Source organism: Ceratotherium simum, chromosome 10, assembly GCF_057802395.1.
Source record: "Ceratotherium simum simum isolate JZ-2026a chromosome 10, ASM5780239v1, whole genome shotgun sequence".
Classification (NCBI taxonomy): domain Eukaryota; kingdom Metazoa; phylum Chordata; class Mammalia; order Perissodactyla; family Rhinocerotidae; genus Ceratotherium; species Ceratotherium simum.
This window is the reverse complement of record NC_141909.1, coordinates 60,796,042-60,809,207: the sequence shown is the minus strand read 5'-3', so window position 1 is coordinate 60,809,207 and position 13,166 is coordinate 60,796,042. Positions and strand designations below refer to the sequence as shown.

The 13,166-nt window shown below is 38.9% G+C and overlaps 2 protein-coding genes and 1 pseudogene across 7 annotated transcripts in view; 1 reads left to right on the top strand and 2 right to left on the bottom strand.

Moving 5' to 3' along the window:
- RCBTB1 (RCC1 and BTB domain containing protein 1) overlaps positions 1 to 1,066 on the top strand; it is an 82,270-nt gene extending 81,204 nt beyond the window's left edge. The window contains exon 15 of the transcript XR_015553423.1: positions 567 to 1,066. The gene's annotated coding sequence lies outside the window, so the exon portion shown is untranslated. The remainder of the gene's footprint in view (positions 1 to 566) is intronic.
- Positions 1 to 13,166, bottom strand: part of SETDB2 (SET domain bifurcated histone lysine methyltransferase 2) — an 80,322-nt gene that overhangs the window by 29,186 nt on the left and 37,970 nt on the right. For 4 of the 6 annotated variants that reach the window (XM_087436069.1, XM_004433666.3, XM_087436070.1 and 1 more), the window contains exons 10-14: positions 12,869 to 12,968; positions 11,320 to 11,413; positions 8,216 to 8,556; positions 5,160 to 5,248; positions 1,752 to 4,592 (exon numbers count right to left, since the gene is read on the bottom strand). In XM_087436069.1, coding sequence (XP_087292195.1) covers positions 4,475 to 4,592; positions 5,160 to 5,248; positions 8,216 to 8,556; positions 11,320 to 11,413; positions 12,869 to 12,968 — 742 coding nt within the window. In that variant the 3' untranslated portion in view covers positions 1,752 to 4,474. Of the gene's footprint in view, positions 1 to 1,241; positions 4,593 to 5,159; positions 5,249 to 8,215; positions 8,557 to 11,319; positions 11,414 to 12,868; positions 12,969 to 13,166 lie in introns of those variants that run through there. The other 2 variants (XM_087436073.1, XM_087436072.1) reach the window with 2 other exon arrangements.
- Positions 5,259 to 8,209, bottom strand: LOC147916132 (uncharacterized; annotated as a pseudogene).

Below are 13,166 nucleotides of genomic sequence, written 5' to 3'. Positions count from 1 at the left end.
TAGACGGGAGGTGGAGGAGGAAGGAGGCACTGGGGGAGCCGCTAAGGTTTTTGGTCTGAGTAACTGGGTGAATGGAATGAGGAAGGCTGGTGGTTGAGCAGGTTTGGAGTATGTGGGTATGTATGGAGAAACAAGCATTCTCTTTGGGAGATATTCATTTTGAGATCATTCCAGGTATTGTGAAGTTGGTTATAGGAGTCTGGAGTTTGAGGAAAAGATCAGAATGAAACCTCATCTCCAGTAACTCCTCATCTTGTATTCCATACATATACTGAATGAAATATTCAACTGCTTGACTTGTGGTTGCTATTATATGATGTTTTGTGGCTGGGGCCTTTATTGGTGTCTTCACCTCTGTCCGGAACACCCTTTCAACCTTTCTACCTCTGGATGACTCTCCTTTTAAATAAAAAAATCGGGCATCCTTGCCTCCAAAAAGCTTCCCGTGAATACCAGGCTGTTAGGAGCCCCTCATTTGTGCCTCTGTGCTTCTAACCAGGTCATATGCAAGTTGCCTATTAGATTTTTTAGGGCAGGGTCTGCCTAACTCATCTCTGTATCCGCAGGACCTAACCCTGAGCCTGGCACAGGGTAGGAGACCTACACTTGTTGAAGCGAAGGGAAGGAGCCCACTCAGAAGACTGCTGCCTCACCCCGGAGTGAGGGCCGCTGGAGACTTGAACTACTAAATGGAGAGGAAGGGATGGTTCCAGAAAGTCACATTCTCTGTGGAAACTTTCAAACTGCTTCCTGAGACCCAGCTGACTACCTCTTCAAGAAAGGGTCCACCTCCTGCCTACCTCTCCCACGGCACTTCTGCGACTGCAGTGTTTTACCGGTGGGTGGAGCCGCGCTTAGAGAGGAAACCCACCCGAGTTCCCGTGGGTTTTGCTTGATGCCCGTATTGCTAATGGAGCAGGACAGTAGCAATGGGCTGTCCCATCAGCAGTGGGAGAGGTAAAGGGAAGACATACCCGCCTCTTACGTGAAGCCCTGGGCAGTGGTATGGGCGCAGAGCCACTGCGGAATTGCCCCCAGGGCCGCTGGAGGCGAACACGGAGGGGCCACGGGGCCGCTGAGACAAGCTCCTCAGCGCTGCCTCAGCGGCTCCGCTCGCGAGGCGGGGCCGGGGCCCCCAAGCGGCCGCGACCAGAGAGCAGGCCAGGGCCCAGGCCTGTATTTGCGAGACACCGCCCTGCCCGGCCCCGCCCAGCCCCGGCCGCCCCCCGCGCGGTACTCACCAGTGGGGCGAGGGAGCGCGTCCTGCGCCTCGGAGCAGGCGGCGCCGGGGGCCGACGCGGGCCGGGAGGCCACGGCTTGGTCCATGGCTGCGCTCACGGCGGCCCCCCGACTGCTGTACGCTGCGCTGCGCTGCCGGAAGTTCCCCGGCAGCCGCCAAGTTTCGTTTTCGTAAAATCCGCGATGACTGATTTCCCCTGGGTAGGGGAAAGTTCCCAGCGAGAAAAGACATGTTGGGTTTGCAGATGGGGTTCTCAATCAGACAGGAGCTCCCTTCTTCCCCAGAGCTCCGAATCTGAATTTTTTTTAAACACGCCAGGCTCTCCCCACGCTGCCCCCACCTTTACTTTTCTGATGGTCTGAGCAAAGGCGGCCAAAGCCCCTGGGCTCAGCTGGAGAAATTATTGCTATTCGGAGGGTTTACTCGTTTTTTCTAAGAATTATGTCACACTGAATTTGGTCTAAATGGGCATATCATAAACGGACGCAGAATTAACCGACCGTAATTCCAGTTGCCAGTCGCAAGCCTTTATTTAGCACCCATGGGGTACACAGCACCATACAAAACGAGGTTTTCAGTGCATGTACCAAATATACATGTAGAGAACATAAATGCATATAATTAAAGTTAAAAGGAACCCTATAATAGTTGGTGGTTTGCTGGGGAATTAAAGCAAAACTTCTGGAGGTCTTGCACTTTGAGCAGGTTTTAAAGAGAGAAAGGAAGCAAATTAGGCACAGTAGAAAACAGCATATTAAAAAGGATAACTTGGATAGTCTTGACTAATACAGAAATGGATTACAGAAGCAAGAGCATGGGGCTGCAAAAAGAGAGAAAAAAGCAGACTCTGGCAGCCAAGGCTTTTGGCCCTTCAAGCAGGAGTAGGGAAGAGTATTCCATGTCAGGCCCAAAAGAAAATTCTAAAGAATGTGTGTGTGTGAATGAATTTGTGTGAATGAACACACACACACACACAAATAGTATTTTCAAGAGAGAAGATACTGTAACCATGAACCAAAAATAGGATGTTATTAAAGAAAAGAAGCTTCAGAGAAGAGAGCTCTAGAAATTAAAAATATGAGACCATAAAAATAAAACACAATAGAAATTGGAATATTAAGTTGAGGAAATCCTAGAAAGTACAGCAAGAAGACAGAGCTGGAAATTAAAATAAAAATCAGAGAACCAATCCTGGAGGTCTAATATCTGGATAACAGGAATTCTAGAAAAGAGAGAACGGATGAGGAATCATTAAAGAAACAGCTCAAGAAAATTGCCCTGAACTGAAGGACGCAGTTTTCAGACTGAAAGACCCCACCAAGGACCCGGTACGAGGGATGAGAATGGACTCTTACCAGGAACAGAACATTGGGACAAAGATAATGCTATAAGCTTCGAGAGAGACAAAAACTGGTCATATATACAAAAGATAAGGAACAGAATGGCATCTGACTTCCAACAGTCACCCAGGAAGCTAGCAGATGCCTTCAAAATTGGGCATGGAGGCTGCTCAAGAATTATATACTCTGCCAAAAGAGCAATCAAGTGTAAGGGTAAAATAACATTTTCAAACATGCAAGGTCTCAAAATACTTACCTCTCATTTTTCCTTTTCAAAAGCTAGTGGAGGATGTGCTTCATCAATATGTGAGAGTAAACCAAGGAAAAGGGAAATAATGGGACTTAACCAGAAACAGATTTGACATAAGAGAGACAAAGGGAATCTCTAAGACATAGATGAAAGATGCTAGCTGTGAACCAGTGCAGACTGAAGCAGATTAAGATGTCAGGATTTCTGCACAAAAATATTTCCCATATTGATCAAGTGTCTTCACTTTATTTTAGTCCACTGCCTAAAATTCTTGCATCTTTTCTGTGAATAAATGGACTTTTCAATTTTCCTCATCTGTCTACAGGTTGTTGGGTTATAATTTTTTGCTCCTTTTCCTAGTTCTTTGATTTCCCACTCTCTAAAACAATTTCAAGTAAAATTTTCATCAAGTTCAATATTTTTTAATTAAATTGGGTCCAAACTTAGTATAGACTTGTGTTTGAAAGGTAACCAAATTAAACCCAGAATCAAGTTCAGAAAAAAGAAAAAAATATATAACCTCTCAAAAACCAGAACTACTTTTAATTACAAACCCTTTTGAGCTAGTATTCCCATCCTGGTTCAAAGGGGGAAGTTCCTGGCAGCCAAACGTACATCTTTGTTATAGATAAAATTAGTTTTGATTCTTGGAGATTCTCAGTCCCCTTTCCACTAGATGATCAGGGCTGGGTATCCTATAGCAAAGTAACTCTTTCCCTTTTTCTCTAGAAAAACAATTTGCACATCATGCCCAAGAGAGACCAAGGGGCTGTTTCAGACTTTGCAGCTCAGCAGAATTTTGTTTTGTTTTGTTTTTTAAGTGAAATTCTTGCCCAGCCTAATTCTTTCTGGCCTAAATAAGCCAAGTGTGACTAGTTTCTAAGTTTCCTTTTCTTATGGCTCTACTCTATCTAGAACAGAAATATTCCAATTACTCCAGGTTTCTATTCCCTCTTTTCCTGTCTGCATTTGTACTGAAAGAGTAAAGAGAATCCGTGAAAAAGAAGTTTCATCTCAAAGAGTTTATCAAACCCTTCCCCCTTCTCACTCAAATGGTTTGATGGGACAGTGTTTCATGGACCAGATACAGCTTCTCCAACTAGTGCTAAAATCCTTGGAAGTAATATGTATAAAGTTAGTTTTTACATATTCCTCAGGCTCTGTTGCCCACCTTATGGCTCATAATGGTAAATTATTTACCAGGAATTAAACATAAATAAGTTTTATAAATAAAGATATGAAATTTGGCCCTTCGAGGGTAAGAACTCAAAAGATAATCACAAAAGCAATAAGAACAGTAAGAACAGCTGAATTCTATTGTGACATTTGTTTTTCTTTATATAATTTACAAATAAGTTACAAATTATATAGTGGTACTTTATATAAAATATACACTCGTCATGCTACTCATGTAAAGTTGAACAGTAGTAAGAATAAAGGGATACCCTATGCATATGAAAATGGCCTTATTTTGTTCCTGGCATTTCTAAGTCACGCAAATAAACCCCCGACAAGGGTAAACTGAGAGGAATTCTCTTGATGGATCACAACCTAAATTAATTCTACTGATGACTGAGGGTTCTTTTGCATGGCTCTAATTTCAGCTTGATAAGCTAGTTTCATGAACAGGCATTAGCTACAGATTTACAATATTTTCTTTCTACACTTATTAACCCCACATTGGCAGAGGATTTCTTTCTCAGGCATAGTCCCAGCTTCATAACCATAATCCCAAGTTAGTTCTGTTCTGGCTTTCACATATCTAGAAAGTAGAAATCAAAAAATAATCATAAATTACCTTGAATAACTATCAAATGAACCAAACTTGATTATATCAATCTCATATTAACATCATTAACTATCCTCAAAAATGGTTTATTCTCTCCCTCCAACACCCACCAATTAGGAATGCTCTTTTATTAAGAATAATCATTTGAGGTTTATTTCAAATCTACTAAAATCCTAAGAAGACACTTGTCAATATCCATGAGAAAGGAAGTGTTTTGCGAAGAGTGAAACCCAGTGATATGATGAGGCCTGTGGTGTGGTAGTTGGAGGCAGTTCTGACTTACAGAAGATGTTAACACTCTGCGTCACTTATTCCCTGGATTGAACTGGGTGAGACCTGCCACCCTTTGCCCTTTCAGGCATTAATTATAAGAGGATATAAGAATTGAAATTTCAGCTGTTTAAATTTTATTGACTAGGAATAGTTTGGGATAATAGAATATTCTAGGCTACCAGATATTAGGGTATGCTATAGCACATATTTTCCTGTTATTTTTAAAGTCACAATTTCAAAATTAAATCATATAAAAAAATTTCAAACCTGTTAGTAAAGAACGCCATCAATGGAAAATTCCTGTCATGTGTTTCTACAAAAACATTCTGTACCAAAAGATTTGGGCAACAACTATGCTGTTAAAAAAAAATTAAATACAGAAGTTAGATATAGCATAAAGGTTGATGCATTTTTCTTTGAAGCATTAGAATACCATTCTGTTTCCAACACAACTCACTTATTTTTGTTTCTTTCCTTTTTTTTGCTGACTAATATATAAAATATCATAGCTCATTACAATTCTGTTACTAGTAGGAACCCATTCAGAAAAGCCCTGTTTTGACACTCTTATATCTTGCTGGTAGAAATGCAAAATGGTACAAACTCCTATAATAGACAATTTGTCAATATGTACCATTATTATAAATGCATTTTTTCTTTGACTCAGCAATCCCATATCCAGGAATATATTCTACAGATACATCTGCACATGTATCTATGTGTAAGATTATTCACTGAGCATTGTTTTTAACAGTAAAAATTTCTAAACAACCTAAATGTCTATCTAAAGAGGACTTGTTAAATAAACTTTGGTATATCCACATGATGGAATTCTATGCAGCTATAAACAAAACAAACAAAAAGAATGAGCTCTCTGTGTACTGATATGGAAAGATCCCAGGGTATATTGTTAATTTAAAAAACAAGGTGTTGGATAGTGAATATAATATACTATCTTTTATGTAAGAAAGGGGGAGAAATAAGAACATATTTATATTTACTTGTATTTGCATGAAAAAACACTATAAGAATACACAATAAACCAATAAAAATAATTTTACTATAAAGGGAGGAGTGGGGGCAGGCATGAGTGGGAGCATAGTATTTCTCAAGGTAAGTTTTTTTTTTAACAAAACAAAAAACTTTAATATGAAGAATGTCCTTTTCCAAGGCTTTTAACATGATGATACAATTTCCTCCTATTACCACCATTCCAATATTGTTCTGTTGCCCACCAGCTGCCATCTCCACACATTCATCTATCACCAGATTCATAAAGGGATCAAATCCCTACAATATTCCTTGGACATGTCTGCCACCATTTAATTTCAATGATAACTTCCTGCCCATATATTTTTTCAATTTGGGCCAGAGAGAGCTTTACTCATGGTGTCTACTTGGCAGGCTCAGAGCTACCTTGCAATAGAATTCTCTTTGGCTGAATGTATGTATTCTGTATAGCTTTTATTTTATTTCAATTTTTAAATCATGTGAATGTATTATTTATGCAAAAAAATTAAAGAAAGAAAGAAAAGCTCTGTTTTTTTTTCTTCTACAAACAAGGGAGGGACCTGGCTTGTGTGCTGACTGGGAGAGATGAAAGCAACCATATTGTAGCAGTGCAGCCATTATTCAACATAACTGATGGGAAATAAAACCATGACAGTCCCTTCCTGGGGATCCTTCTTTAATGCCTCTCCTGACATGTTGAATAGCTCCTGATATGTTTGGTGACAGTGTAAAAGTAGTCAAAGTGCAACAGAGAACAGCATTTGGGGGACAGAAAAAGGGAGGAGAAGATTCAATTTCCTGTTAACTAAGTATACTGCTAACTAGGAAAGAGAAAAAGAAATAAGCCAAATAAGCAGATTCACCTAGCAAGGAAAAAGCTCTTTGGTTTTAAAGATTTTATGACTTAAGAATATTTTCTCTTCTGATGGCAGCTGAATACATGTAAAATTATCACTGCACATAAATTTCACACCATTCACAGGTCACATTTTAAAGAAGTGTTGAGCTTACCTTAAAGGTGTCAAAAGGAATGCCTATAACAATCACAGGCCATGCATGCTTCCCTTCCTTCACCATTACTTTAAGGGAAAAGTCAAGGTTGCTCATCCCACTAATTTCACCCACAGGGAAGAAGAGCTCTAATAGAGATCAAAGAGAAAAACTAAGGCCATATCCAGGGGTCAGTGTGCTAGAGTGAACTCCAAAGGGTATGTGGAGGGGATCAAAGTTCTCAGCCTCCTTGCATGACTCTTCTTCACTCTCCCGGATATGATAAGCAAGGACAAAGTGGAACCCAGAGAGTAGGGGGCACGCAGCGGGGTCTGGCTCAGCTCTTGATTGGGTGGGTCAGGGCTTCCACATGGTCTAGTTTGCCAAAGACAGGAGAGACTATAAAGACACTGAGACTAGAGGTTGAAGGGGATTTTTTTTTTTTTCCTAGAGGATTCCTGGAACCATAAATTCTCTGACAACCACATATGATGATAAGAGACAGGATAGGATACAAGTCTAATGGGAAAGCCACAAGGTAACTCCAATTCCACTCTCCACAGGAGATATGACCAATAATACAAATTATCGCTCTTATCATGAAGATAACAGGAGTCTTAAGTGTCAATTAACCTTAAAATCAGAGGAATCATAAATATTTCTCTGTATAAATGAAATAAATCTCATTACATATATCCCAAACATACACACAAACAGAAAATGACTATGGTTTGGGAATAAAAAAAGGAGTAAGATAGTAAAATGCAATATTCTGATAAATGTACTGATTTTCTACACTAAGCCACTAAAACATTCAAAACTTAGTGAAAGTAAGTAAAACATAAATACCTCCAACTGATTTTTTTTGACATTTAGAGGCATTTCTGAATAAGACCTATTGTATTATATAAGGCTCAAAAGAGAAACTTATTCTGTGTGTCCCATTGTGATTTTTTGGAAATAACAAATCTTGAAAATCTTTCAATAAATATAAATGATTTTCTTATATACCATTTCTTATAGTTTTCTTAGGCAAATGTTTACCATGTCCTAGGTACTGTTTAAATACTTGATATATATAATTCACTTAATCCTCACAACATCCTATGAAGACAGTTATTATCATCTCCATATTATAAAGGTGGGAAATAAGGCATAGAGAGATCAACTAACATCCCCAAGGTCATATAAGTGGAGGTCACTGGCATTCTAATCCAGGTAATCTGGCTTTAAAGTCTGTTAATCATATTTTCCTCATGATTTTGTTAAAAAGCATAGAAAAAAAGTTGTTTAGAAATGTGAATCTCAGCCCATATACTCACATTAAGGAAGCGGCCCACATTTCCTTCTTTTGTGGCATCCAATAAAAACACATTCCCTTTATTGAACTTCTTTAGAGAATCAGATGAAGTATTCCTGGTTTCACTTGGCAACTCTTTATCACAAAAGACCTGCTGGTTTTGACATGCTGGAGATTTTTCCTCTTGGGGCTTTTGTATTTGAACCTCAAACTCCTTTATAATATTCTGATTATCCAATGTGGTTGCTTGGTTACATCTGCCCCCTGGTGGAGTTTCTTCTCTACATTTAGTTATATCTATCACATCTGATTCAATCAGCAGACTGTCTTCAGAATCTTCAATTTTGTTTGAGCTTGAGTCCTCTAATAAACATTTTGGAAGGAAGTATCAGGAAATATATTGGCTGAGCAATAGTGCTGAGATTAACAGTACTAATCAAATGCTAGTCACTTTAATTATCGCTAATCCTTACAATGTGTTAAGGTAGACAGTACTCCAGTTTTACAAATGAAAACTTTGAGCCTCTGAGGGGTTAAGGGATTCACCTGACCAGCAATAATAATGAGAAGTGGGGTAACAAACCCAGAAATGTCTGGCTCCAAAGTCTGCCTTCTTGCTAATACATGAGTGCCTTGTTATGAATCTACATATGTTGCTTCCTAGTACTATATTTAATCTCTACTCCTCACAAACTGACTTACCTCTCTTCAATTTTGGAATCTGCATTTAAGTATATTTTAAACAGCTATAACGCAGTGGGTGCTCAGGGAGCTCTCCAGGCCTTTAAGACAGCAATGAAAGCCCTGAGAAGACTGGTCGGAGTCACTCACCCTCTACAAGTCCCAATAGCAGTAACTATATTGCTATGGATTTTGTACACATTAGTGTTTGGTGTTTTTGCTAGATGATCATTCAATAATTACACCTTTAAAAACAATAATACTTTAGAAGATGATGAACTGCTTAATGATTTTTCTTATCTAATGGAAATAATTTTTTGAGAATATTCAAGAGTATGAATGCATGTCAAATGGAATAAGTAAAATCATTTATTTTAAAAAAGTCTCTTTTGCCACTTAACTCAGTGGCACAAAGAAATTCTGTTTCTCTAAAATTAATCTTGATTTAATCATTACTGTTGCTGGCTATTATTCCTACATGTACTCATATTTTAATCATAGGTTACTTGTGAGGCATAATAGTACATAACTGATTTTTGTAGTGCCTGCCATATGTTGTAGCAGTCAATGAAAATGACAAAAAAACAAAAGCAATAGTACTCCTTGTGGCTCACATGCATTAAATGGGGAAGGAAATCAGAATAGGTCATCCCAAAATATGCCTCTTTGACATAAGAATTATTCTGAACTAAGGGCAATTAAGAAGCATATGCAGAAAAAGCTTTGCCCTCCCCCTATCTGCCTAAAAGCAGGACATAAATGTACAAAGGTGTCCCTCCTCCTACCAGGAAAGAGAAAAGTTAATCACAGGAGACAACTTTAGACCTTCATTAGCCTGGAGACTGAACCAGAGGAATCTACATAACAAACTTTACTAACTAGCCTTTACTATCATTGGTTTCCCATATATTTGCCTCCCCACAATTTGCTGCCCCTAGGGACCTAAGGTCCTTTTCCTTTGTCTGGTCGCTGCTCTAAAAATGTATTGTTCTTTGGCTAAGATGCTAGGTAAGCTGGAGTTCTAAGCCACCTCTTTGAGTTACTATCTCTGCATATTCCCATGTGTTATACGTATGATACATATGATTATGGTAATACATGGTGATAAACTTCTCTTTGTTTTTCTCTTGTCAATCTGTCTTCTGTCAGTCTAATATACAGGGATCCAGCTGGACAACCTCAGATGGGTAGAGGAAGAGATTTTCCTCCCCTACAATGGTGAAATAATTGTAATACATAAACACCCTTTCTTGATAAACTTTTTCTGTCAAGGAGCTGCCTTGCCTCTCCCAATCTCCATCCTTTAAGACTAAGTAGGGGGGCCAGCCCAGTGGCGCAAGCGGTTAAGTGCGCGCACTCCGCTGCCGCGGCCCGGGGTTCGCTGGTTCGGATCCCGGGTGTGCACTGATGCACTGCTTGTCGAGCCATGCTGTGGCGGCGTCCCATATAAAGTAGAAGAAGATGGGCACGGATGTTAGCTCAGGGCCAGTCTTCCTCAGAAAAAAGAGGAGGATTGGCAGATGTTAGCTCAGGGCTGATCTTCCTCACCAAAAAAAAAAGACTAAGTGAGGAGTTGGAGGTGCAGATACAAGGAAGCTCAAAGGGAGAAGAGGCAATGGCTGGTCAGCTCTTCAGAAAGGGTCATCTCTTAGCAATGTCTCCTCATGGAGGGATATAGTGAAATGCAAAAGTACCAAAATCCAGGTTTGTCATGTTGTAATAGTGATTGTGGCAGGACCAGTAACACTGAAAGACAAGCACTCAGGGTAGCAATATTTTTGCTGAGCATTCCCTGCAGCAGCGTTGGTTGGAGTACGGCAGGAGAATGATGTGTCTTTGTTTTTAAAGGAGCCCCAAACAAAGAGTTAGGAAATGGCTGCTTTGGACAATGCTTCCAAAGCCATAGATAACATGGTGGAATATGTAGACTCAGAGTTGTCCACCCCACTCCTTCCTGCCATGCATCAGGTCACTGTTGGCATCTAGACCAGGGGTTGGCAAACTTATATAAGGGGCCAAATAGAAAATATTTTAGGCTTTGTCAGCCATGCGGTCTGTTGTGCCTCTTCTACAGCATAAAAGTATTCAGAGACAATATCTAAACAAATGACTGTGGCTATGTTCCAATAAAACTTTGTTTATGAACACTGAAATTATAATTTCATATAATTTTCAAGTGTCATGAAATATTATTCATATTCTCATTTTTTCCAGTTATTTAAAAAGGTAAAAATCATCTCCACTCATGGGCCATATATAAACAGGTGGTGGGCCAGATTTGGCCCACAAACAATAGTTTGGCAACCTCTGATCAAGACAAGTAGTAACTTTTGTGATGAATGCAGCATGTTTGTTATGGAGTCTGAGAAAACGAGCCACAGGTATTGAGCAAGAGAGACAAAAAGGCTGAAGAGGCAGGCAATCACAGAGTGAAACAAAGCCTACTTTTCGTTTCCTTGGCTTTAGAGTTCAGATGTACTTGGGATGATTTAAATCCATCATTATCTTCTGAGGTGACAAACTCTGAGGAAGCAAATCCCTTAAAAGAAGACAAGGAAGATGTCTTTACTTTCTAGGTTAGGTACTAAGAATTTAATTTAGCAGTTAGGCCTCTTTTATTAACAATCAATCTTCATAAACTTCATACAAACGAATCTGGATCTACTAGATTAGTTTTGAAAGCCTCAAAGCTGGTATCATAAAAAATCTTTGGAGTGATGGAGCCCTTTTGGCTATATTCTACTTCTAGGCACTTTAGTAAGCCACAGCTATAAAAACTATAAAGACCTTGGTCAAGACATTCTTTAGGCATTAAAATTCAAATACATCTGTTTGTATCCCTCAATTCTGATATCAGATTATAAATTTGGCTTCAACTATAAGATGTGCAAAGATAAAAACACTCTTTGGCTAGTTTCTACTTCAAAGAAAAGGTTAAAGGAGTTGCCTATATTTATGCGTTGTAGACACTGCAGTCACTTTAAATGGTAATAATTTTTAAAAAGTGGTATATGCTTAGCACAATGCTTGGCACTCAACTAACTGCTCAATAAATGCTGACCATATTATTACCATTCAAGTACTTAAATGGTCAACGACTATTGAGCACTTAGTTGGGTGACAAGCATTGTGCTACACAAAGTTTCGATGTTTATCTCATTAAATTCTCTTAACTCCGAGATAGATACAATTATCCTCACTTTACAGATAAAGAAAAATAGATATGGAGATGTCACCCAGCTAGCAAGCAACCAGATGTACACCCAGATGTAAGCAGCAAAGCTGGAGGTCAAACCCAGTCTATGTGATCCCATGGCTCAATCTTTTCTTAATTATGTGATACTGAGGAGGCACCCTCTGTGTGTTACCAGGCAGAGGACAAATATTTGCACGCCACCTAGGACAGAGTTTTTATTTTTCATCAACAAGCCCCACCGTGAACTACCATTATGTCCATCTCTGTTCTTTTTCCTGCATCTTTCTCTGCTTCTCAGTTATAGTCTCTGACTAGTTATTTTTCTCAGTTCAGACTGAAAAGTTTACCTTCAGAGGCTATCATGTAAAATGTTCCTTGCTGGGTGATTCTTTCATTAGGCTGCATCTCTTCTTTCTCCTACATCTCACAACCTTATCTCCCTAACCTAAATTACTCCATTCTTTTTCGTATTAAGTATCACTATCAACTCTTGAACACTTTAGCTTCTCCTACAAATTCTCAGAACTGGATAGTTCTTAGGCTCAGTGTAACACACTGTCAGATCATGACCAACATTCTCCTTATATACCTAACTTGGGAACATGGCAACCACCATGGAGGATACTAAGTAAATAAAACATGGTCCTAATACTTCAACAGTACACCCATTCCAAAACAATAAAAGAAATCCTGCACATTATTAAGTAACACAAACAATCTGAACTAAGTAAAAGACAGAAAGGGGAGATAATAGTTAATGTTCTCAGAAGGGCCCCATCTACATTTTGCAGTTTTTACCATCTTTTCCCCATTGCGTTGAATAAAGGCTGTCTTGGCTTTAGGACTTCTAATGACTGAATGATACTGAATTCTTGAAATATTGTTACATTTCATTTCTCTGAAAAGGAAAAAAAAAGTTATTCTGCATATCACTAAAAATTCTCTTTACTGGACCTTGAATTATAGATAATATTACTTTTACATAAACATCCATTAGAAATTAATCTAAGTAATAACATTTATGCCTACCCTTCACTAGAAGAAGGAAACATAATCATATTTTAAAGTCAATCATTTTTGAAGTATGTTAAAAAAA